A 22,883-nucleotide genomic window follows, 5' to 3' on the forward strand; every position below is an offset into this window, starting at 1 on the left:
ATTGTGCAGAGTGCAACAAGCAAGCGATACAAGGCAATATTTTTGTTGCTATCTGCTTGTAAGTGGTGCCTTTATGGTGCCTTTAAAAGTAACATAGAGTTAACACTGAGGGCTCTCAACCTGTTTTCCAAATGGTGCGTTCATACCACTTCGCTGATAACCACATGCGAGCAGTCTTCATCTCGTAAACACTTCTTGTGGCCATTTGCAGGGCGTGCATCACCACGGTTTGCAAAATCTTTCTTCATCCTGGCTGCCGAGCTGTATTTGGAGAAGTTAGCAGTTGAGTGACAAGATTCAGAACTGGAGGTTCTCTAAGTATAGTTACTAGTTTCCTTCAGGGCATGGGAAAGACAGCCTTCCCTCCAGCTGTCTGCTGGAGTATCACTTAAAATCACTTTCCTTCTCCACTGTATTTAATAGTCTGACTGACATTGAGTTTTTCCAACACTGAAGTCAATTGGGTGATATTCTGCTGATAAATTTTTGACCAGTGGAGACTGGTGTGAAAGAAGAGCATGGACTAATTCTGTTTAACAGCTTGTGCAAAATATACGTAGGAGTGTAAGGAAGAAACTGTCACTACTGAATCGCGGAAGAAGCAACTGTTTAGAGTTTAGGAAAAATGGGAGAAAATGGTGTGCATGGATTGAACGTGAAGCATCAAGTTCAAAAAGAGAAGCCATCCACATGCTTCTTGGGAAATCAGTAGTTTTCAGAGAACAAATTCTGTTGTATCTTAGTAGTGGGTGTAATGTCTAGAAGTCTGTAAGGTTTTAGTGTGAATCATGGCTTTACCACAAGGCATCGCAGCTTGCTTACTACAATTAGTGAAATTTGTTTCTACCAAGAACGAGTATCCTAACAGGGCATGGACAAAGACATTGGCTGATTGTATTTTTTCACCCTTTTGAGAGAGAGAAAATGTCAGTTACAAACACCCTGTAAAAAGGAAACATCATTTCACTGGTAGTGTTCTGTGAACACAAACTTTTTGTGTAATTTTTTATAAAGACAAAAAAAGTGCAGGGTAGCTTGCAAGCAGCACCTAAAGTATGCCTCTGAAAAAGCGTGAATTGCACTTCTTTGAAGACAGCAAAATATTTACTTAAATGAATGTGACCCGTTTGATGTTGTAAGGGAAAATATTTTTATGCTTCATTTTCTCTATATACCATAGTATTGAATCTTGCTTACTTTTTGTAGTCATGCATGAATATGCTATATTAAGTAGTATATTTAGGAGTTATCTGAATTTCTTATGAACTGATCTATGAATTAAAGAAGACTGCTTGAAAAAATAATTTCAGATGAAATTAAATTAAAAGATCAGAGCAACTTATTATTTGCTTCTTCTCATAGATACTTCAATTATATATTTTTTTCCTTTACATAAATACATATGTTCCGTCTGTTTTTTTACCTTTCTAGAAATATCTCCTACAGAGTTATTTTCAGCATTATTTTTTCCATATGCAATTTTTTTTTCATCTATCAAATGAAATGAAGGTACTATAAAGTGGAATAAATAGAGGAACAGGTTAGCATACGGAAACATAGAACATTTGTCTGGGCTTTCAAGTGGGCTTAATCCAGCTGGTCAAAGTAATGAGGCTAAGTGGAAGAGAATGAATATTTTTATGGAGAAGGATGAAAGAAATATTAAGAAAAAAATGTGAAGCCCTAGGGGAAAATTTACAAATGGCCACTTTAAAACATTCTAGCCTTATGATTAGAAAGAGCTCTCTCAAATAAAACAGAAATAAAAACTCACTGGTGCTCCTGTACTAATCTGCATCAGCTCTGTTGAAGTGTTTTCAAAGCACTGTATGATAGGTAGGGGGCAACCTCACCTTGATACATGATGATTGCCTGGAATTGTGTATTTAATTGCTTCCTTGCCATCACCCCTTCCCTACCATGAGCTGCAGCACGCAGTGGTTGCTAGCACTCTGAGGTAATGACTGTGGGCAAAGATGCCTTTTTTAGGCTTTGTGCCTAAAGAAACTCCTACTCAGCATCCACAGAAAGTAGAAATTAAACCTGTTGCCTTGGAATGTAAACCAAAATTGTTTAAAGTATTTAAAAGGAATTTCTCTGCCGTCAGTCTTTGGTTAATTTTAAACATATTTTTGTAACTGCAAACTTGAAAATTCAGATGATGCTTTTTTTCAAGGCATTAACTGTGTGATACCATGGTATAGCTCAATTGCCTTCATGCAGAGGTTTTCTCCTTTCACGAGTCTTTCCTTGGTTTGGTCAGCAGTGGCACTTCCCTTCTCAACTGCAGATCCATCTGAATCTGCAGAAGTACAGAGCAGAGGTAATAACTCTTGCTTCTCCAGTGGCTTGGAGCACCTGAACACCTTCGGAGTCTGGTGTTCTGGGAGCCACTGGGATTGCTAGTTTAAGCAAATGTCCTGGTAGAAAATTTAACTGGTACCAGGAGATGAGATCAATTATATCAGCTTCACTGGAAGATAGCAAGAGAAAACCACGGTGAATCCCTCAGTGAACACAGTCACAAGATAACAAGTCAGACCCAGTGATTCTCAGTTTGGCAAGCTGGAGACCAGCAGGATAAAAAGTCTCTTTTCCTTTTAAGGATACAAAACCCACCAGGAGACTTCAGGGAAAACCTCGATGGCTTGTTCCTGTGGAGTTCTTCTTTTCCCTTGACACATATTGCATCTATTTCTGTAGAAGGACATGAGTTGGCCTTAAATTTTCCAAGACAGGATTATAAATGAAGGATGGAAAAAATGTATTTCCTGTTACAATCCGTTTGGCTGACTTTTAAAAGCTAATAACAATTAATTAAACTGAATGGGATTTTGTTCTGTAATTTGGGTGTAAAGAACGGAATTAAAATCTCTGTTTGTTTTCTGGTCAGCTTAAGTGTCATTTTGTTGCCAAAAAGCTTTTTAAAAAAGGCTTATACTTTCTTTTCCATTCCTGTCCTTCCTTCCTTCTTTCTATCTCAGTCTTTCTCTCCCTCTCTCTTTTCCTTTCTTTCTCTTTTTTCTCTCTTCTTTGTCTTTTTCTCTCTTCTTTCTCTCTTTCTCTCTCCTCCTTCCCTTCCCTTGGCAATATTCTTAAAACAGATTGTACAAAAGTAGGCACTGAAATTGGTGTTTTTAATGCATGGAAGTCAGTTAATTGGTTCATTAGGTTCTTAAGAATTTGTTTTCCAAAAGTTTGGCCATGTGTGACTTGCTGTCGTTTCTAAAATCTCCTTTCAAGAATTTCCAGATCAGTTTTTTCTCTTTAGTGTGTGTGCTCACTTATTAGGGACTATTACCATATTGTCAACTTACTAACTTTTACTCAATGTGTTGATACAATTTTGTGACATAAATGAATAAATATTTACAGATTTGGTCCTTAGCTTTTAGATGTTGGTGTAAGCTAAAAAGAAGACCGCTAATTTGCTCTACAGTATAATGTCACCAAGCAATAATTCTGTACTTTCAACATTTGGTTGGTAATATATCCATTTCTCAAGAAGCAGTGTTGTGGAAACCAGCACAATTTTAATTAACGTTTTCCACCATGTGCTTTACAATTAATATTTTAAAAATAGAACATTGTTAATTGGTATGTTTTACCCACACAAGTCATAGTGAAAACTGTGCTCGGTGGTTAGGTGTTTTGTAAACCCAGCTAAGTAATATAAAACATACACACCCAATTTCTGCTTTTAGGGTGTGTACTTACAATTCTCTGTTTCAAGTGAAGGCACCCTGCGAAGTGCATCTCTTCTGTAAAGACAACGCAGACTGTACAACTATGTTGAGCTGCATAACCTAGAATTATCTCTGTGTTAAGCTATACTGCTTTCAGATATTTTTCCTTGAATTTTTGTTCTTACAGATGTAAGGGAAAGTAATCGCACTGTGTCTCAGATTGGAAGGCACCTCTGGATATTGCTCTGCTCAAAGAAGGAGCATCTGCAGCAGGTTGCTCAGGACAAGCAGGGTTTTGAATAAGTCCAGAGATGGAGATTCTACATCATCTCTGTAAAACCCATTCCAAGTTTAAGTCATTCACAGTAAAAAAGATTATTTTCTTATATTCAAGTGGTATTCCCTGTATTTCAGTTTGTGCTTGTTTCCTTTTAACAGCAGCACATCCACCTGGTCTATCAACTGCTTCTTCCAGTTCTTTATCATCAGTGAACCTGCTGAGAACTCTGTCCCATTGTCTAGGTCATTCACAAAAACACTCCATGATACTGTCCCTACTACTGACCTCTGGGGTACTCTGCTTGTGGCTGGCCTCCAGCTAGATTTCGTGCTGCTGACTGCAGCCTTTGCATCTCCTCAGTTCCATCAAGTCCAGATAACATTAATTTCTCTCTTGACTCCATTAGAGGGGCCAGGCATCCCATCAGGGCCCATGGGTTTGTGCATGTGCAGTTTGTTTAAGTATTCCTTAGATTTATCCTCCTCTAATGACAGGGAGTCTTCGTTGCTTCCAACTTTCTCATTGGCCACAGGGGCCTGGGATTTCTGAGAACAGAATATTCAAGGAATAAATATGTATTAAATTCACTGCCTTTTTTCCTGGTAGTAGTCCATCCTTCTAGCTATCAGAGATACATTAAACATGCTTTAAGTGCAAACCAGTTCTTTGCAGAATGTGCGTATTAAATAGATACACAATTTATCAGAAGACATATATTTAAAGCTAAAGCACTTACGCCTTTGCATGATTTTTTTGTGTGTACTTCTCCCCTCTCCTATGCTCAGCTGGGCTGTGTTCAGGGTAGGCTGCACACAGGCATGTAACAGAGCAAGTATAGGCCGCGCAGGGATTTCAGAGCCAGTTTCAATGTGTCAGAACAGCGAGGTGGATTAGTCTGTAGTCATGTTCCTGTTGCAGTCGAAAGCTGTCATCTGTACCTGAGCAGGGTTATTTAAGCTAGCACAGCTATAAGAATCCCAATCTACACATATTTTTCTGTCAAGCAGGGAAAAAAAGAAAGGAAAAAAAAGGTGAAGATGCTGTTTCCAGCTCAGTGGGAACCTGACAGCTCCTGAGCTCAGCAGGACCCAGGGCTGTTGCCTTGCAGGGTACAGATGCAGATTTTGGGCTCCCCACTCCTGATGAGCTCCAGGCCCAACAGAAACTTGGCAATCCTGCTGCTTACGGGGGCGTATGGCACAGATCATCCGTCTCTTGCTGAGTGTGTGCTGCCAGTGCGAAGCATAGGTTAGTCAGCCCTGTCCTCCAGGAGGAACTGAACATTCCCACCGAGTGGAGTCAGAGCCGAGCGGCTGCCCATCTTTGGCAAATTTCATCTACTCTTCCAGCATGGCTCCATCAACTTGAGATTAATAATACCTTTTAAAATCCCTTCAGTTTCTGAGGGTTCCTTAAAAAGCCGACTGCACTCAGGGGGTTGAACAACAATTAGAACTCAGCCTGGCATTGCCTACCAGCTTTGCTCCTCTTCCTGCATTCAGAGGGATGGCTCTGAGTAGGAACCATGGCCTCAAAACTAGCGGGAGATCACAGATGTTGAGGTAATCAGACCCAAGAGAAGCTGTGTTGTCTTCTAGGCTGCTTTCTGCTGGCAGTGTTATGTAGAGAAGTTCGTTTACTTTCCTTGGCATATCTTCTGTTGTTGATGAGACTTGTTGAGACAGGGTTGCAGTGTGTGTTTGTTTCATGGCAGGACATTAAAACTGTAACCTGTATTGGGCATCTCATTTTACAGACACATCCTATTCCCTCCTCATCACAACCATCCAAGGTTCAGTTTCTGATCACTACTAAGATCCTGAGCACAAGTCCAGACAAGTAGCAGTCAACAGGGCCACTTTGTTCCCGTCCTACATAAGGGGTTGTGACCTCCAGTGCACTGAAGGAGCAATTTCCTTGTATTTTGAAGAGGCCTGACTGCAAGCTACAGATGGAAGGACTTCTGAAAAAGAAGTAATTTTTTAGTAAGAGGGAAAAATACGGATGAGATTGAAATTCTGCATTTTGGTTGAAATTTTGCACTTTTATGGCAATTTAGAGAAATTGGTTTCTCTCTCAGAGGTTCTGAACTTTTTTAAAGTATTTTTTTTAAGTTGTATCAATAAGAATATGACTTACACATAATCCAATTTTATGAGAAAGCATGTATTCCAATAACACTGAAAAATCCATTGTAATGTCAGTAACACCTTTGATACAAACATTATGAAAAATGCAGCAGATCTAAGAAATGACTTAAGTGAGACTGTGTCACTGTAAGGGGAAGGCTGTGAAATTCTTTTTCTCTTTTTCTCTTCATCAAATTTTGAGCCAGTTGCACATGTTAATGAGTAAATGTGGAATGTATTTAATTTTGCCTGGGGAGTATTTTAATAACCTTAAATAAAATAATTACCAGCAGGTTTTAAATAGAACACTTTTTCTCTCATCTTACTACTAACGTTGGTTCTAAGAGAAGGCTAGTATTTTTTTTTAATAAATGATTGCACTATTAAGGCAGCTATTAAAATAATTGATAGAGAACTAATCACTTATTAAGTTGTTTGTGCTACCATAACAGTAACTCGGTAGTATGAAGTAATGGTCTTGTGGGTAAATGTAGTTGAAGACGCAAAATACCTTTGAGGCTGATTGTTGACTTACCTGCTTCTCCTGGTTTCATTGTGAGGTGAAAAAGACCATTTCCGTGTTGCAGCTTTGAAGAATTTTAGAAGGGTTGTTTGCATGAGGACATTTTTTGGTGGAGAGGGAATTTGTATGTCCCAATGAGAAGGAAAGCATATGAAGTGAGCCAACATAGTTGCTTCTAAGACTTGTCAAGGCTTAAGCCCTAAGGAACCACTTGCTTGCCAGCTTGCAATTTTCTGACTTGCCGTAGCACAGTGATATCATGGCTGCTAGCATGGTCTCCACGTCCTCCACATCCTGATGGCTGTGAACATCAGGAAACCACCTCAATTTGTTTCTTCTTATTTAGTGTAGCATGTGTTAGTCACCTTAGCTTTATTTTTTTCAAGTGTTCTTTGTGATGATCATGGGAATAAGTTGTTTTAACTCCAAAGATTTCTTCACTGAGGAATATTCCCACTAGAGCTGTGTCTGTGCAGCTTTCATGCTGAAGAGACATATCCTTGTGCTTGTTCTTTTCAAGAATAACAATGGCTGTTTTATTTTTTGCAGAGGTAGTTTATTTTTCCTTTATCTAGAGACAATAACATTTGGGAGAGGATGTTTGACTATTTTGGAGGCAGCAGGGCAGCTGGTACCAAGAAGCCAAAAACTGAAGAGCACAGCACAAGAATGGGGCTGCGGTCTGTGGGAATGCTGTTCATGAGGGAGTGTGTCCAAACACTGACAACGTGTGGTGACTTATCTATACTGTGCCTACAAGTGTCTCCCTTCTGTGCTCCAGGGAGGTACTGTGGAGTGCAGAGCACCATGAGAGCCCCAGGGGTGCAGTAACATAGCTGTTGTCTTCTAGACACTGGCTGCCTTCAAATTCAGCTCATCTATCATGAATCAGCTTGAAAACTGGTTGTCAATGCTGTGTTAGCTGAGGCTTAATAGTGGACTGTTCCTCAGGCTAGCAAAGGTTGCAACATTTGAAATTAAGGTTTGCAAGGACAGGCTTCTCTGTGCAGCTGCGAGAGATGTAAGATCTAACATTTTCTGTAAGCATTCTTGTGGGATGCAGACAAACTCTTCCTGAACCACATCCTGACTAGCACTGGAAGTGTGCGTGGCACCACTGCATTGTGAAATTGTTTTATTGTGCATGAACTGGTCCATTATTCTCACTGTCAGTAAGGATGGGCAGGGTGGAATTGGAAGGTGCCTTTGACTGACTGAAAGCAAGAAGGGAAGGAGTCAGAAGTGCAGGAGATGCTCAGATAGAAACCAGACTCTGGAGAAAGGACCAACATTGGTAGAACACTGTGGTACTACATCTATGACAACTTAGAGGTAGGGGAATGAGCAGTGTACTGCTTCCTGTGATGGGAAGCATGAAGAAAAGTAGATCTAGAAGTGCCACTCTTAAGTTTGTTTTACCATTCTTCATAGTATGTAGATGTGGATTTGATAATGTGGTTGCATAGCCAATTTGGACTTGTTTGAGGGTCCTGAACTTGTGTTCAGATGTCTGGTTGAATGCGTAATAGAAGTAAAGTTGCCTTTGCAATTCATTGATTATTAAACAAAAGGAAACGAGGGGATCAGTTAGCAGTACCCCTCTCTTGCTGAAAATGAGTAAATTTTAAATAAGGCTATACAGCTCTCCTTGGCCATATCAGACCATCTCTCTGCCGTATTAGTCAGTGGGAAGCTGATGGTGCTAATGGTGAACTGATTCATGTTTTGTTTGATAGCTTCCGGAAAATTGATGCATTTTGTAGTACACATTAGTGGTTGCAAATTTCCCTGGACTTCAGGTTGTAAGACGGTCTCCTGCAGTCTCATGAGCTGTGATGGCCTCTTGGACAATGCCTGCAAAGTGTGGGACTTTCTCACTCCACAGAGCGAGCACAAGTATGACAGCAGTTTCTTCCTTTTTTGCTATTCCTGCAATTGCACAGGTGTTTCTGTCAGCCTTGAACACTCCTCTGCATATCACTGCTCTTCTGTTCCCCATTTTTTGTCCTTATACTCCTGTCAGCAAGGCAACGTCTTTCTTTGTTGCTCGGTCATCTCTATAAAGAGCCCCTAAGTCCTGATACGTTATTCTGGCAGAAAAGCTGGTGAGTGGCTTTGAATTTGTATTATTTCACCTGGGGAAAAAAGGTAAAAATAATTCTTAATTTCAGAAGAATACCCTTTATTTATCTGCTCTGCCATTACATTTCATTATTTCTCCATATTTTTTTTTTTAGAAGTTGTTCTGGGAGAGGAACTAGTGATCTTGTTTTACTGATCACCAGCCAGAATGTTTTGAGAGAGTGTGTGGATGCATGGGACGTGTACTGGCAGACAAAGCCACTCTTGTAATTATGCTAAACACACCTCACCAAGACCTGCTGCTGTTTCAGGAACGAGAGAAGAACAGAATACATGTGCCAAGCGCTGGGGACAGATTCATTTTATCCTGCGTGATTTTTATACGTCTTGTTAGAAATGAATGGATTAGCAACTGGGCAGGGATTGCAGGTGACACGGCAAGACTTGGCATAGCAAAGAAAATCTAGGGCCACCTGGACTCTTGTAGTGAGTGAAAAAATGCAGTTTTGTGACTCTCCTGGAATCAGACTGAAATGAGAATGGTAATAAACAACTTCTGTGCAAATAGCAGGGTGCCTTACCATGCAGGTGGTTTGGAACAGAAGTGAGTGCCTCTAAGCATTGTTTTATGGTGTTACACATTTCAAGCTGAAAAATGGCCATAAGCTTTATTACTTTAATATTAACGCTTTTTCATTACTCTCTCTTCCTCCCTCCTGGAAATTGCTGCATTCATCCATTATGAAGTGGCTCGCGCTTTTCTCTCCTCTCCTGACATTTCTCACAGCATGAGGAGGGAGAGGCAGGTGGGTGGCAGGAGGTACAGTCGAAGATGTAATGGCACCGCAGCCCTTCTCACGTGGAGCCAAGCCCACGCTGCCACCAGCTATCACCTGCTGGGGAACCTCGCAGAGCCTTCAGGGATGAGGCACCGAGCCACCCCATGGCTGATGCTTTCTGGTGACCTGTGAGAGGACTGCTGCTCTTACATGGGCTTCTCCCATTTGGGTTTTCCATCTTTGGTCTGTGCTGGTGGGCAAGGGCTTTGCAGTGCAGATGTTGATATCCAGTGCCCGTGCTGAGGTAGTTCTTCCTCGTCTGTGTTGTCTTATGGCTTTGAGCTTGCTGGAGAGGGGCCATGTTTGTTTGTTTTTAAGACAACCAATTCTTGAATTCTTTTTCCTATTCTGAATATGTCAGGTTAAGTTTATTTCAGTGCCAGTACCAACTGTAACTAGAGTTAAATTTGCCCTACCGTTGGCTCTGCTTGGTTCTCACTTTTTAAGAAGCCTTTGTAAAATAAATCGTGCCCTGCTTGTCTTTAAATTTCATTATCACAACCTAACTTAATTTACTATAAATTATTTCTACCTGAGTTTCTTCACCTGTGAACTTTCAGTCTCCAGTGTCTTGCTCATTGGATCGTTGCCCAGCTAATCAAGATTTTTTTCTTCACAACCCTTGCTTTTGTATCAGCTAGCTTCACCAAAGTCAACTTGGCTGTATAAACTCTCTGTGGGGATGCACAGAAAGCTGATATATTCTTGTCTTTAAAATAAGAGTTTTATTGAACTGAGTTTGACTCTCTACCTGTCGTGCTCTAGTAACTGCTAATAAAGACCTCTCCTCCCTTAGAAAATAAGTGACTTCAGTGCTTTGTTCTCATCTTGGAGGCAGCCACTGCAGTGCTTTCTTCTGTCTCTTCTTTTTTCCTTGAGAAGAATGACTGTCTGAGTGGAAAATCTCTGCTCACTCAGTATCGAGCAGCTGTGTCTTAGTTTTGTTTTTTAGCACAGTTAGATTTCAAGTCTGATAAAGGCTGGTGTTTATTTCCACTGAGAAATGCCAATCCATTTTCTCTTTAGAGCTGTTCCTATTATTTAGCAGTTGTTGATAAACAACTTTTATTTCAGCCCCCGAACACTGAAGGCTCGCCTCTCACCAAGCTACTGGGTTGCAGCCAGGCTCAATATTTTGCTGAGTAAGGGTCAGAGAACCCTTAAAAGATTTCAGCCTCCCGGGTCAGGCTGTAATATCAACTTCCTATGATCATACAGCCTCAGAAGAGAAACGTAGACTGTAAGTTTTTTATGACTTTAAAAAAATACTGCATGATTTAAAAAAATAAAAAAAAATCTACCTGACGTCCTGGGAAGCCTTGGGACAGTCATTTCAATGGAAAATATCCTGATTGTTGCTTAGGTGGAACACATGTAATCTGCCGAGTCCTTTAATGGCAGCTGAGGGCCTCAGGTAACTCACCAGCACATTAAAAAAATAGCCATTGTTGCTTGCTCTCATCTGGAGACAAGTGGTAGCATGCAAATGTTTCTGATGAGAAGCATAACAGAATCTTTCAGTATGGCCTTTTTTTTTAAATAAAAAACTTTGTTATTCTTGCTTACTGTCTAGGTCTTGGTGGAGCAGATGTATCAGCTAGATGAATTTCTTAATGGAAAAGGCTATTTAGCTATTATGGTGGATGTTGGTGGAAGTGAGTTTTCTGGGTGAAGTCTCTGTTGAAGGCATCCTGTTACCACCTGGTGTGGGATGGTACAAGTTCACCTGGTGCAAGAGGTACTGCCTTGTGCACATGGCAGTCTGACCTAAATTACAGGGCTCAATATGGAGTGTACTGGTAAAACAGCACGTCATAGGATAGGCAGGGGGTCAGATTAGATGATCTAATGGCTCCATCTGGCCTTAAACTCTTAATTAGGGAAATGCTGCCAGCACAAATGGCATTGAAGCTTTCCACTGCTAGATTTCACTTGCCTGGGAGATCCTCAGCTGAAATGCAGCTGTGGAGGATGTGCGTGAGCTGGCCTTTTGCTTGGGCTCTAATGCTGAGAGCAGCCAGCAGAGCTAAAAGCTCTAGGTCCTGATGGGAAGCTGCTAGCCTTGCTTTCACAGAAATGCAAAAGCTCCATTTCTAACTCTTCCAGACTGTTGCATGTTCAGCTTGTACAGCTGTAATGATAGCTAAATATAGGAATCTATTATTAGCCTGGTACTATTGCATACATTGAAAGAAAAAAAAATATATGCTTCTCTGGCAAGCTGATGAAGAAGAAATGATAGTTATTTCAAGCTGTTTGTGGATTAAAATACTAAAAGTGAGGATGTGGTTTTGGTGGTGGGTGGTTTGATATGGCAGAGGTTTATGATACTTTGCTTGACAACTGTAGTGCAGAAACATGAAGTGTATGTATGTGCATTGCTGCAGATGTGCTCTTTGCTCTCTCAGCTTTGCAAGTCAGTAGTGTGCCAGCTGAATAACCACTGACCCAGCAAAACCAGCATCACTGATGAAACTGTTTCTTCAGCAAGCCCAAATGGCTTGTAGTTAATTCAGAATGTCACTTGATTCCAGAAGGTCATTTTAGTGTCTTCTTAAAACTGCTTAATTGTTTATCGATTGTAATTATTCCATACTTACACTTTCTCTCACTATTTTCCAAAATTCGTTGAACTTAACAACTTTATTTTCAGTGATAAAATGTTGTAGTATTGTGGTATTTAACCTTCACTTTAAGAATTTGTAATTGGGAATTTCAAACACTATAGGATTTCCCTATATAAAAATGCTACACATTTTTATTTTTTAAATGAGATTGTCTACTTTCGAATGCCTCATAAAGGTCCTGTTATTGTACACCCAGCTTATTTCAAAGCACAAGGAGCTGAAAATATATAGTTGCTGTGGTGCTCTTCTAAAGCATTCTCCCCTACAGCTACTTTAGCTTGTGGTTTCTTACCTCTGCTTCCAGATCATTTTCTTCCAGAATAATTGCTCTGGAAGTATGTTTCTTTTATTTGTGGTCTCATCTTGGGGATGTTAATCAGATTGCTTCATTTTAGTAGTAGCTTCTACTGTCCTGGCTTCTTTCCTTACAAATTCCTAGTGCCAGAGATAAGTGCTCTGTATTTTTGACAAAGGGCAGTTGTGCATGGAAAGAAATAGCCTTGGTTTCCTGTGGTTTAACACATCAAGGAAACACAGATCTCAGTTATCAACAAAAATAAGTGAAAGTGGATGCTCAACTATCTCCGTGGCACTGTCTCTGCTCACATCTCTATTTCTTTTTGAGGTGCTTTCCCCTAGATGTGGTTTCTTCTCCAGTGACCCATAGCAGTTCCTGGGGACCTGTTCTGTGGGAAAGAGAAGCAACTTTTAGTCATGCTCTGCTTCATTCTCCTCCTCCCTTCACTGTCTTCTTTCAGAGTCTGTAACACATCTTATTTCTTCTAGGGCTCCCCAGTGCCCAGGTATCAGCAGCCAGCAGCTGTCTTGCTGGCTGCTTCATGCAACCACCATCAACTTTACAGAGCTGCTAGCATATTCCTTGCTGAATGGTCCCTTCAGGTTTGCATGCTTATTTCTGCCTTGCTGACTTTATTATCAGCACAGTTTCCCCAGTCTAATTACAGCTGTCTGGTAAGCTGCAGGAACGTTTGGATGAACCTCTAAATGAGCCTGAAGATAACAGTTTACAGAAAACAAATAAGTACCCTTAAAAGTAGAAGAAGAGTCTCTAGACGGTCTGAATCTTGCTTATCTTTGCAAGGTGGTACCTTGAAGGCCTGTAAGTTTCTGATAACGCTTCTTTGTTACATTGTGTAAAATAAGAATGAGATTTTCATTTGGACAAGGACACCATCTGCAGTCACCAGATGCAGTTATCAAGATTAAATTGCAAGACTTGTCACTGATTATGCTGGTAATCATTGAGGTGATCAGTGTAATTATCATGAGATCAAGACATTTGCTCTGATATGATACTCTGGAATTGAGCTGAAGGAGCATCCATCATGAGCTACTGGGTAGAGTCAGGACATGGCACTTTTCTTTTTCTGTTGGATCATGTTCTTTTATAAGATGGAATAAAATAGATCAGCAAATACTGTGAAACTGGCCATCTATTTTGAAAACATTTTCCATTGGATTCCGTCAGTTTTGTTGAAAGCCTACTGCATTGCCTATCCATGTAAGACACCAACTGTGCATTCAGTTCACACCCATGCTTTAGGATAGACTTTATTCTGAGTCTTTTTACCTGAAGAAGATGAAATATTTATATTTCATGTTATTTTAACCCTTCAGAATATTTTTTCCTAGTTTAAATCATCTGGAGTGTTGGCTTAGCTACTTTGGGAACAGGTTTTCTTGCTAGAACAGAATAGTTTTAATTATGTCACAGAAAATGTGACTAAGAGTGGATAGAATACGATCTTAAAAGCTAAAAAATGGTATTGAATCTAATGCACAATAGTAATTAATCTAGAAAGAAATTATATGGCTTTGGAGAACACATCAGACCATCATTTGTCCGTGGTAGAGCATTTCCGTTAATCATCTGTAATATGATTCTTCATGTACTGATGTAGTGGTAAAACAAATCCATTTTGCAGAAGTGTTTGCTGAAGAGTGAGTAGCGTATCTTGAGCCTTTGTTCATTCTCTTGTAGATTATCAAGCCGATTTCTTGCAAATGCAAAGATGAATGATGTTCAACAGTTGACATATTCAGCTTGTATCTTACGCTTTTCATTTTTCACTCACTTCATGTTGCTGCTACACATGCACTAGAAGCGTATGTAATGTTTTGGTTCCTTTTTCAAATGGCATAGATAAGCAGTCAGAATGTTGTTTATACTTCCTAGCAGTGTATTGCTCAGGGAAGAGGTGATAGTTTTTGTAGTCTAAATCGCCTGTAGAGGATGCAGGTGAAAACTGGGAAAAGTGGGCAGCATTAAGCATTAAAGCAAGGGATGGTGACAGTGGAAGAGTAAAACTGCATTCAGTCTTTGTTAGGGCTAAGAGCATCTCTGATGGCTGTTCCTTTAATTTCCATCAAACATATCACATTTGATTCCAAGGAATATGTTGCTACGGAAGACTTCCAAAAGAAAAGCATCATAGAAAAGATAGGAGATAATTGCAAATATTTTTCTTCTGCCACTGATCTGTTCTTATATCTGCTAAGCTTCACATAATTATTTATCAGCAGAGAGTTATAAAATAATTTTTGACTTGAGATGAAAAGGGAGAAAAGTCAAATACATTTATACCATGAACCCAACCCATCAATCTTCAAGTGCTGATTCATTTGCCCACACAGTATAATTAAGTAAGCTGTTAATCTATAATAAAGAGTAATACATTTGGTGATCGCACAATCAGAAAGTAATTATAGCTTAAAATGTTCTTTTGGCTTTCCTTAACCATTTTATCACTCTGTAATTGTTAAGAGAGAGTATTCAGAGCTGTAAGATCTATAAACTTGTACCTATGTTATTTGCTCCTGCCACTAGAAACATCTTGCCATGAGCAGCTGTTAACAAGATGTCTACACTGGAAGATTTTGGGGAACAAAATATTGATGTGCTGTCTTGAGGGAGAATATTATAGTTTGAGTACATTTGGTGTTTCATTAGATAATGAATCCATTATGTAATTGAAGTTCAGGCTCACACTGATTAATCATGACATTTCAATTATTCACTGAATCAGTGATCTTTTGCACCCCCTTTCCCCACCTCATTTGCTGTTGGCTTCTGTTCATTTTTCTGTTACTGCTTTCGGATTTCATGGTGGCATGCTCTGAGATCCTGAAAGTCTTCCCCTGCCAGAGATATTTGGGGAATTTAGATCACCTGGCACCTTGCAGGCAACTCTTGGCATCTCTCTGGTTTGCTGATGTCCTGTGGCTCCTGCTCAGCTCCAGCTCACAGCTATCCTAGCTTTCCAGCTCTGTATGTGGAGTAGCCAGGCAGGATGTCCCTCAGTGTACACAGGCCCTGGTGGCAAATATCTTTGGTTTCAGTAAAATTGGGTAAAATTGTTCAGTCCTCAGTTCTTCAGCAAGCTGGACTGCCTGGATGGGGGAATTACCCCTGAATCTTAACCTGCAGCCTCCAGCTTATGGATGTCTTGTTAATTCTAATTGCAAGATAATATTTTTAGATTTAAGCTAGTGTATGTCATTATGTGACTATATTAATTGTCAAAAAGAAAAAGGAATACAAAGATGTAAAATACAGCTATCTTTAGATGTGGACACTAAGGCACATTTGTGCATGCGCTCTAACAAACACACTGGTGTCACAGGAAGATGAGTTGAAGGAAAACAATTCATTAAAAATTTAAGAGTATTTGTTTTGTCAGAGGATAGTTTGATAAACTTGATTTAAAGCAAAGGTATTTGATATGGCAAAGTTAAGCCCCATTTTAATAGAGAAGTAAGAAACTAGATTTATCAATGAGTGTGCTTTTCTGTATACCAAGACAGTCAGTGTCTTAAAGAAAAATGTAATAATAGTGTCAGATCTTTCAAAACTATAAAATATCTCAGTAATTGACTGGAAGTTGGATAAAACAATGATCTTGTTACAGTGTTCCCTTTTAATGGATTTTTCACTGTAAAATTTTAATATTTATTCAAAGTTCAAGTTTAATGGATAACTAAGAAAAGAGATCTGTAGAAAAGGCTTGTCTAGTTTGTAATTCTTCCACACTGTTCTTTCTGGAGCTCAAAAGTGACAGATCAAACAGATTGGTGCAATCATTACACAGCCGATGGGTCACCCCCTGGGGTTGGTTGGCTGGCTTCTGTCTTTTTCCTCTTCCCATTCTTACTTGCTGGATTAAACATATAAACTCCAGCAACGAGAAATTCCTCTCTAATCTTGGCACTTTCAGTAGTAACAACTACAGGCTGGCCCCAGACACTGAGCATATTTGGTTAGCACTGACCGAGTGACATTGCTGGGACGAGAGATGCAATATTTTTCATCAGGGAATCCAGTTTTGAAGACAAGAAGAGAGATTAGTCTAGCACATTACTGATAGAGAAAATGCTTTCACTGACTTCACAGTCAGACGTGTTTGCCATTCAACCTTCTTGGCACATAACTAAGATGGTGCAGTTGCTCAAATGCCAAAGAAGACATAATTTAGCTTATGGAATCCGCACAAATAGTCATGCCTGAGATGGAGCTCTCTCTTGGCGTAAGAGATTAGCAGTGAAAACCTTTTGTAGCCAGACTTTCTGACCCTAGAAAGCACATAAAAATCTGTGAGTGGCTGACAGCTATGCTCTGCCTTTCATGCTGTGCTCCCAGAGTTGACTCTACAAGCTTGCATTGCTCCTTTGCCCTCCCCATCTTCCCACAGAATCCAGTACTGTGGTAGCTGACCCTAGCATCACTCACTCTTCTCACTCTGGGCACTTTGCATGCTTCTGCCTTTTGTTTTTCTTTTGTAACTCTTTTTGTGTCATACCCTTGTCCTGTCATACCTTTGTAGTTCTTGTACAACCGGGACTGTATGTTCCCCATTGGCAGGGCTACACACTCTTGTTCTTGGGTTATGACTCCAAGGGGCAGGTGCACCAAACTGCCCTAATTGGTTATCAGGCAAATAGGTGTGATGAGCCATCTTTAGCAATATATATGATGTCTTACTGTGCCTTTTGTTGTCTTAGTACTGTTATCAACAAAAACTCTCAGTCTGTTTCAGTGTCACTTTTATGCTGTTCTCTGTAATGTTTATAGGATTTCCTATATCTTGCTCTGAAGACACAATAACATAAATTATATTGGAAGTAATCTTGTCATGGTCTTTCTGTATGACTTGGCTAAGTTTGCAGGCCCTTATTTCCAGATGGATAGCTAGTGGCACTAATGCTTCTTTACCTCACTGAATTTTATGTGGGGAGAAGTTATTAATTAAATACCTGAATTAGTGGCACTGTAGACGCTAAGCGCTCAGATGCCAAGATACATTTATACACTTTGCTTGCCTGAAAGGCAAACATCTGCAAGAACCTGACACCTGGAGCTTTGGTTGAACACACACTGTGTATTAAAATCAAATCTACACATCCTGAAATCCTCAAGGAAAGCACATTTTCCCACACTGCTGGATCCTTGTGCAGAATGGCCATGGGGGAACACCAAAAAAACCCAGTTAAAATGGCAAGGCTATAAAAAGTTCTTTTGTGTCATCTGCACTCTGAAGTTTTATTGCCCTGCAGTATTTGACTTATATGTTAGGTTTTCGGTGCGTCTGCTTGTATTTTAGAAATGTACACAAAATGTCTTTCTATGCCATGCTGTTATCTGTGCTTGAGCATTGCTGTCATTTTTCCTGTGCCTTTAGTTACTTGATAATTTATTTTTCAGTGTTTTTGTTTCTTTCTTTACAGATTTCCAACTAATTCATATGTTTGTTTTAATTCTATGTCTTCCATCTCTTCTTCTGTAGTCTTAGTTTTCCTGTCTGCTGTACATCTCTTGTCTTTATTCCAACCTCCATTACCTTCTTCTTTATCTAATGTATTCCAAGCAGAGAAAATCTGATAGATACTCCAGAAGTCAAAAATCTTTCTTTTGGCATTGCTGAAGGTCAGGTCCTAGTTCTCTTTTCTTTTGTTGCAGTTGGTAGGATGCCTGTCAGTAAAGGACATGTTTGGTATGAGTTTGTTAGTGGAACTCAAACCACAGATACGGGATAAGATATTCTGGTTATGGAAGTTTAAAAAGCTCTGTTTCCCTTGACTGACACTCAGTCTCATTGGATTTTTTCCAGTTAATTTACTGAGAATTTGCTGAGCTTTATTCTTGCTCAGTGAAGTTTTTGTTGACTGGATTGTTAATTACGGGTTTAAACTTGTATTTGCTCTTTTTAACAACTTAAAACAGTGGGAGTTTTTCTCCCTCTTTACCCATTTAGTCAGTATTCTCTTATGAAGAGTCATTGCTTCATTAAACATTTTCCTGCTCAGTCTGTAATGATCCTACTCCTTCCATTCTCAACACATTAATATGTTAAAGAAAAAGAGATTCACTTGTCTTCATTGGTCTGAAGACATCCCACATTTTCTTTGGTGCATAAGGCATCTTTCACACATCACGTTTGGTGTGTAGCTATGCTGTGGAGGGCTCAGCATGATCCATGTGTAATTTTAGGTTGGTGCATGAATGTTTTCCTGCACTTTTATAATATTAATGAACATTGTTATGCAGAAAAGCTGAAGTGTGGTAGCATTAGAAGAGATGTTAGTGTCACATTTCTGATGTCTGGCTATCCAGGGACTAACAATGATCAAAGTCTGCAAAGTTCATAAAGCTAATTCTGATACATTCAAAACTACGTCTCTGATACTATCTTATACTAATAAAGGTGCTGGTATAGATGTAGAGCGATGTAGAGTGTTAAAACACTGTCATTTGGGTGATTATTTTTTTCTCATTGGGGCTCTCGTAGTCTTCATTTTTTATCCTGTAAGAAAATATGATGTTTAATCCTCACAATCTGGTGAAAACAGCAGGATTTTTATGCCTCTTCAGAATTAAGCATCTGAGATGACTGCAGCTCTTTGCTCTTTTACCTCAGTCTATGCCAGCAGTAGGACTCCAGTATCACTGGTGGAAAGCCACTGTGTACAAGCAGTAAGTGATGAGGTGATGTTGGTGAGTTGGACCACTCTTCTACTACCCCGTAAACACGAAGGGAAAAGAAAATAAGTGGTTGTTTTCCCTGGGGACAGCCCTTCTTGCTGCAGCACCCCGGGCTGTGGGAGGGAGAAGCAGATTGCCAGCACTGAGTTGCCAGAGCGAACTGCCACCGCCTCCAGCTTGGCCTCCAAATGGGCTGCACATTTTAGCAAGTACTTAGCACTTTAGGGCAGGCTGGGGAAAAACAACTTCTGTAGCTTGTCTCCTTCTGTAGCAGATTTCCATCTGATCTGAATTTGTGCTGCTGCAGTGACCAAAGAGCTGTAGGGAGAAATGGCGCCCAGTGCAGTGGTCTTCTTTCCTGTGAGCCCTGTTTCTTATGGGCTGTGCAGGGCTCTCTGTTGATGGTGGAGGTGCTGCATCACATCCCTTTCCTCTTCATGTTCAGTTTACTTCCCTTTGTAGTGCTTTTGCATTGCTGGGGTTAACTCTGCAAGATAAATTGCTAACTTCCTTTCTATTTAAGAAAAAAAAGAAACTTCAGGGTAGGAGACTTTCGTGCTCCAGAGCCCAAACATAAGCATTCTGTTTATGTTCTTGGGCAATCTCTCTCTTGATCAGTAAATAAGTTGACAAGTAGTAGCGATACAGGAAGTTGCAGTGAGAGGTGGGCTTTTTCCATTCCCAAGCTGTAGAAATGAAGTAGCTGCACATAATATACATACTCTTAAGATGTTTTTTTCCTGTAGGGTTACTGACATTCTGACAGTCATCAAGAAGGGTTAAATAAAAATTGCACTGTGGGTTTGAAGTACTCCATGACACATTTAATCCATATTACTGTGATGTGCCAGAAACTGCAGTTAGTATGTGAATTCTGCCAGCAAATATGATTGCAATACAATTTCTTCTTTTTCCTGTAGAATCACACATCCTCCCTGCAGGGATTTTGTTGTTCAGCAGACTACACTGTGTGCTGGAAAAAAAAAAAATTCATTTATATGTAAATACAACCTGAAGGCTGCAAATATCCAAGCTGCTACAAAGACAGAGGGGGCATGTGCATGAAAACAAATGGACCTGTTGTGGTTAGAAATTTGTAGTTTACCATAATAGGGGAAAAAATAAATGAGGTTGTCTTTGAAACCTTATAGGTCAGCATTTCAGACTTCTGTATTTGTGTTCCAATTAAAGAAGAGAATGGAAAAGCTTCTGGATATTTACTATTTTTAAGCCAACTTGCAAGGGGAGAAGAAACAATATTTCTCATGTGTTCTATTAGCAAATTACATGCCATGAATAACTTTTTTTGTTTGGCTTGCACATAGTTTTGTGTGAGGTTTATTTGGTGTAGAGAGGCTGAGAGTTTTTGGCAACTGCTACATTTATTTCTTTTTCTCTGTCTTAAATGTAAAGAACATTTTCAAGAAACTAGCGGTGTAAGTGATTTCTGTGGGTCTCAACAGTAGCTCACAAAATATTGAGAGGTACAGGAAATGAGTGTGCGAAAGCAAAAAAGAAATGGGCAGACAACAAGGAGATGATGAATGTTTGTGGTGTCTTCCAATATTATTTTGTTTACTGCGTTTTTGTTGTTGTTACTGATATGGTTAAAATATTTCCTTGCTGGTATACTTTGATTTGGACCAAAAATAACATAAATTATTTTGAGATAAGTTCACATTAACCACTACCGATGCCTCACTTACCTGTCACTGTTGCTGGAGATCCAGATCCTAATTCCTGCTAATGCATCTCCTATAGTAGCAAGGGAAAATGTGATTTATTTTTATGGATGTTTTGGAAAAGTTTGATTTAAAAAAACAAAAAACCAGTGCATCCTCTAATAAGTATTAAAGCCTAAACCTGTGCAATTTGTACTGAGTGTAGTCTGTGCTCTTAAAAATGTCCCAGGGATTTATGTACTAAACTCAGATTAATGCTAATAGGAGGTACCTGAATAAATACTCTGCTGCACTGATAGGATAATAGATCGTTTATTTGGTGTTGTGGTGTTGACTTTCACTTTTACTTCCTTTTATTTCCTTAAAAATAAATTGGGATTGGAGTTTATGATATAAGGAACTTTTCTTCCTCTTTGCAGGTGTGTTTTTAAGAAGAGTACTGACCATGAAGAAATCAACATGTTAATCAATTTTTACTAATCCCACTGAAGAAAATGAAGCCACACTTCAGCTTTGCCCATCCTTTTCCCACCACTGTTGGCTGAATGAGAAATGGTCATGTGATTATGCTCACACCCCAGCATGCATTTGGTAGACCTGTGGTTAACTCGTTCCCTCTCCATGTGTCTACTCTTACAAAGTTTTGTCCTCATGATACTGTGCTTTCATTCTGCCAGTATGTGCCCAAAAGGCTGCCTCTGTTCTCACTCCGGAGGTTTAAACGTCAGCTGTAGCAATGCAAACCTCAAGGAGATACCCAGAGATCTTCCACCAGAAACAGTCTTACTTTATTTGGACTCCAATCAGATAACATCTATCCCCAATGAAATTTTTAAGGATTTGCACCAACTGAGAGTCCTCAATTTATCAAAAAATGGGATTGAATTTATAGATGAACATGCCTTCAAAGGGGTGGCAGAAACTTTGCAGACTCTGGATTTGTCCGACAACCGGATTCAAAGTGTGCACAAAAATGCTTTCAACAACTTAAAGGCCAGAGCCAGGATTGCAAACAACCCATGGCACTGCGACTGCACACTGCAGCAGGTATTGAGGAGTATGGCCGTCAACCATGAGACGGCCAACAATGTCATCTGCAAGACCTCTGTGCTGGATGAACACGCTGGGAGACCATTCCTCAATGCTGCCAATGATGCTGACCTCTGTAACCTTCCCAAAAAGACTACCGATTACGCCATGCTGGTCACTATGTTTGGCTGGTTCACCATGGTGATCTCATATGTGGTTTATTACGTCCGGCAAAATCAGGAGGATGCAAGGAGGCACCTTGAATACTTGAAATCCCTGCCAAGCAGGCAAAAGAAACCAGATGAAGCTGATGACATTAGCACTGTGGTATAGTATTCCGAATATAATGACTGCCTTTGCGATGGAAACTAGATTCAGATGACACTAACACCAGAGGTTTACTTCTAATATTCATTGTAAACATTAAGACTTTTTTTTTCCCGTTTAACTGAATTACGCCACTGTTGAGCTTTCTAACAGAGAGTTTTGTCTGGGTGGTATACTCTAATTGTTTCTCTGGTATTCTAAAGCAAGTGAATTAATATGTAAACCTTAGTTTAGACCCATTCCACTATTTAATAATGAAATTTATTTTTTTAATTTGAAAAAACAAATAAAAGTGTAAATTTGAACCATGTAAAACAGAGTTATTTATTGATCAGAAACCTGTCTGGTGCCAGGGCACTCTGGGAAACAAGCAGTGCTTGTGAGGTGGAGGATGAGAGTGATGATGAAGTGGGCTATGAAAGGTATGGGAGCATAGAGTTCCCAAAAGGCACTTCTCTCCCCAGGGCACAACATGAAGAGCTGGTGAATGGCAGCTGATTTTTGGGGTTGCTCGTTGTGATAGGAGAGGGACACAATATGGGGATAGCAGAGTGCCCTGAGTTCAGGAGAAAGGGATGGAAAATTGTGTAGGATCCTGGAGGGTATTTTGGCAGTGCTGGGAAGAAACCAAGATGAAGGAGCAACATTTCAGGACACCAGTGAGAGGTAAGTGGGGAAATGG

The 22,883-nt window shown here is 39.9% G+C and overlaps 1 protein-coding gene across 3 annotated transcripts in view; it reads left to right on the forward strand.

Annotated features, from left to right (window-relative positions):
- The window catches only part of LRRC3B (leucine rich repeat containing 3B), a 43,567-nt gene extending 21,051 nt beyond the window's left edge, over nt 1–22,516 (forward strand). For all 3 annotated transcript variants that reach the window (XM_021389148.1, XM_021389147.1, XM_021389146.1), the window contains one exon: nt 21,265–22,516. In XM_021389148.1, coding sequence (XP_021244823.1) covers nt 21,428–22,207 — 780 coding nt within the window. In that variant the 5' untranslated portion in view covers nt 21,265–21,427 and the 3' untranslated portion in view covers nt 22,208–22,516. The remainder of the gene's footprint in view (nt 1–21,264) is intronic.

Source organism: Numida meleagris, chromosome 2 (genome assembly GCF_002078875.1).
Source record: "Numida meleagris isolate 19003 breed g44 Domestic line chromosome 2, NumMel1.0, whole genome shotgun sequence".
NCBI lineage: Eukaryota > Metazoa > Chordata > Aves > Galliformes > Numididae > Numida > Numida meleagris.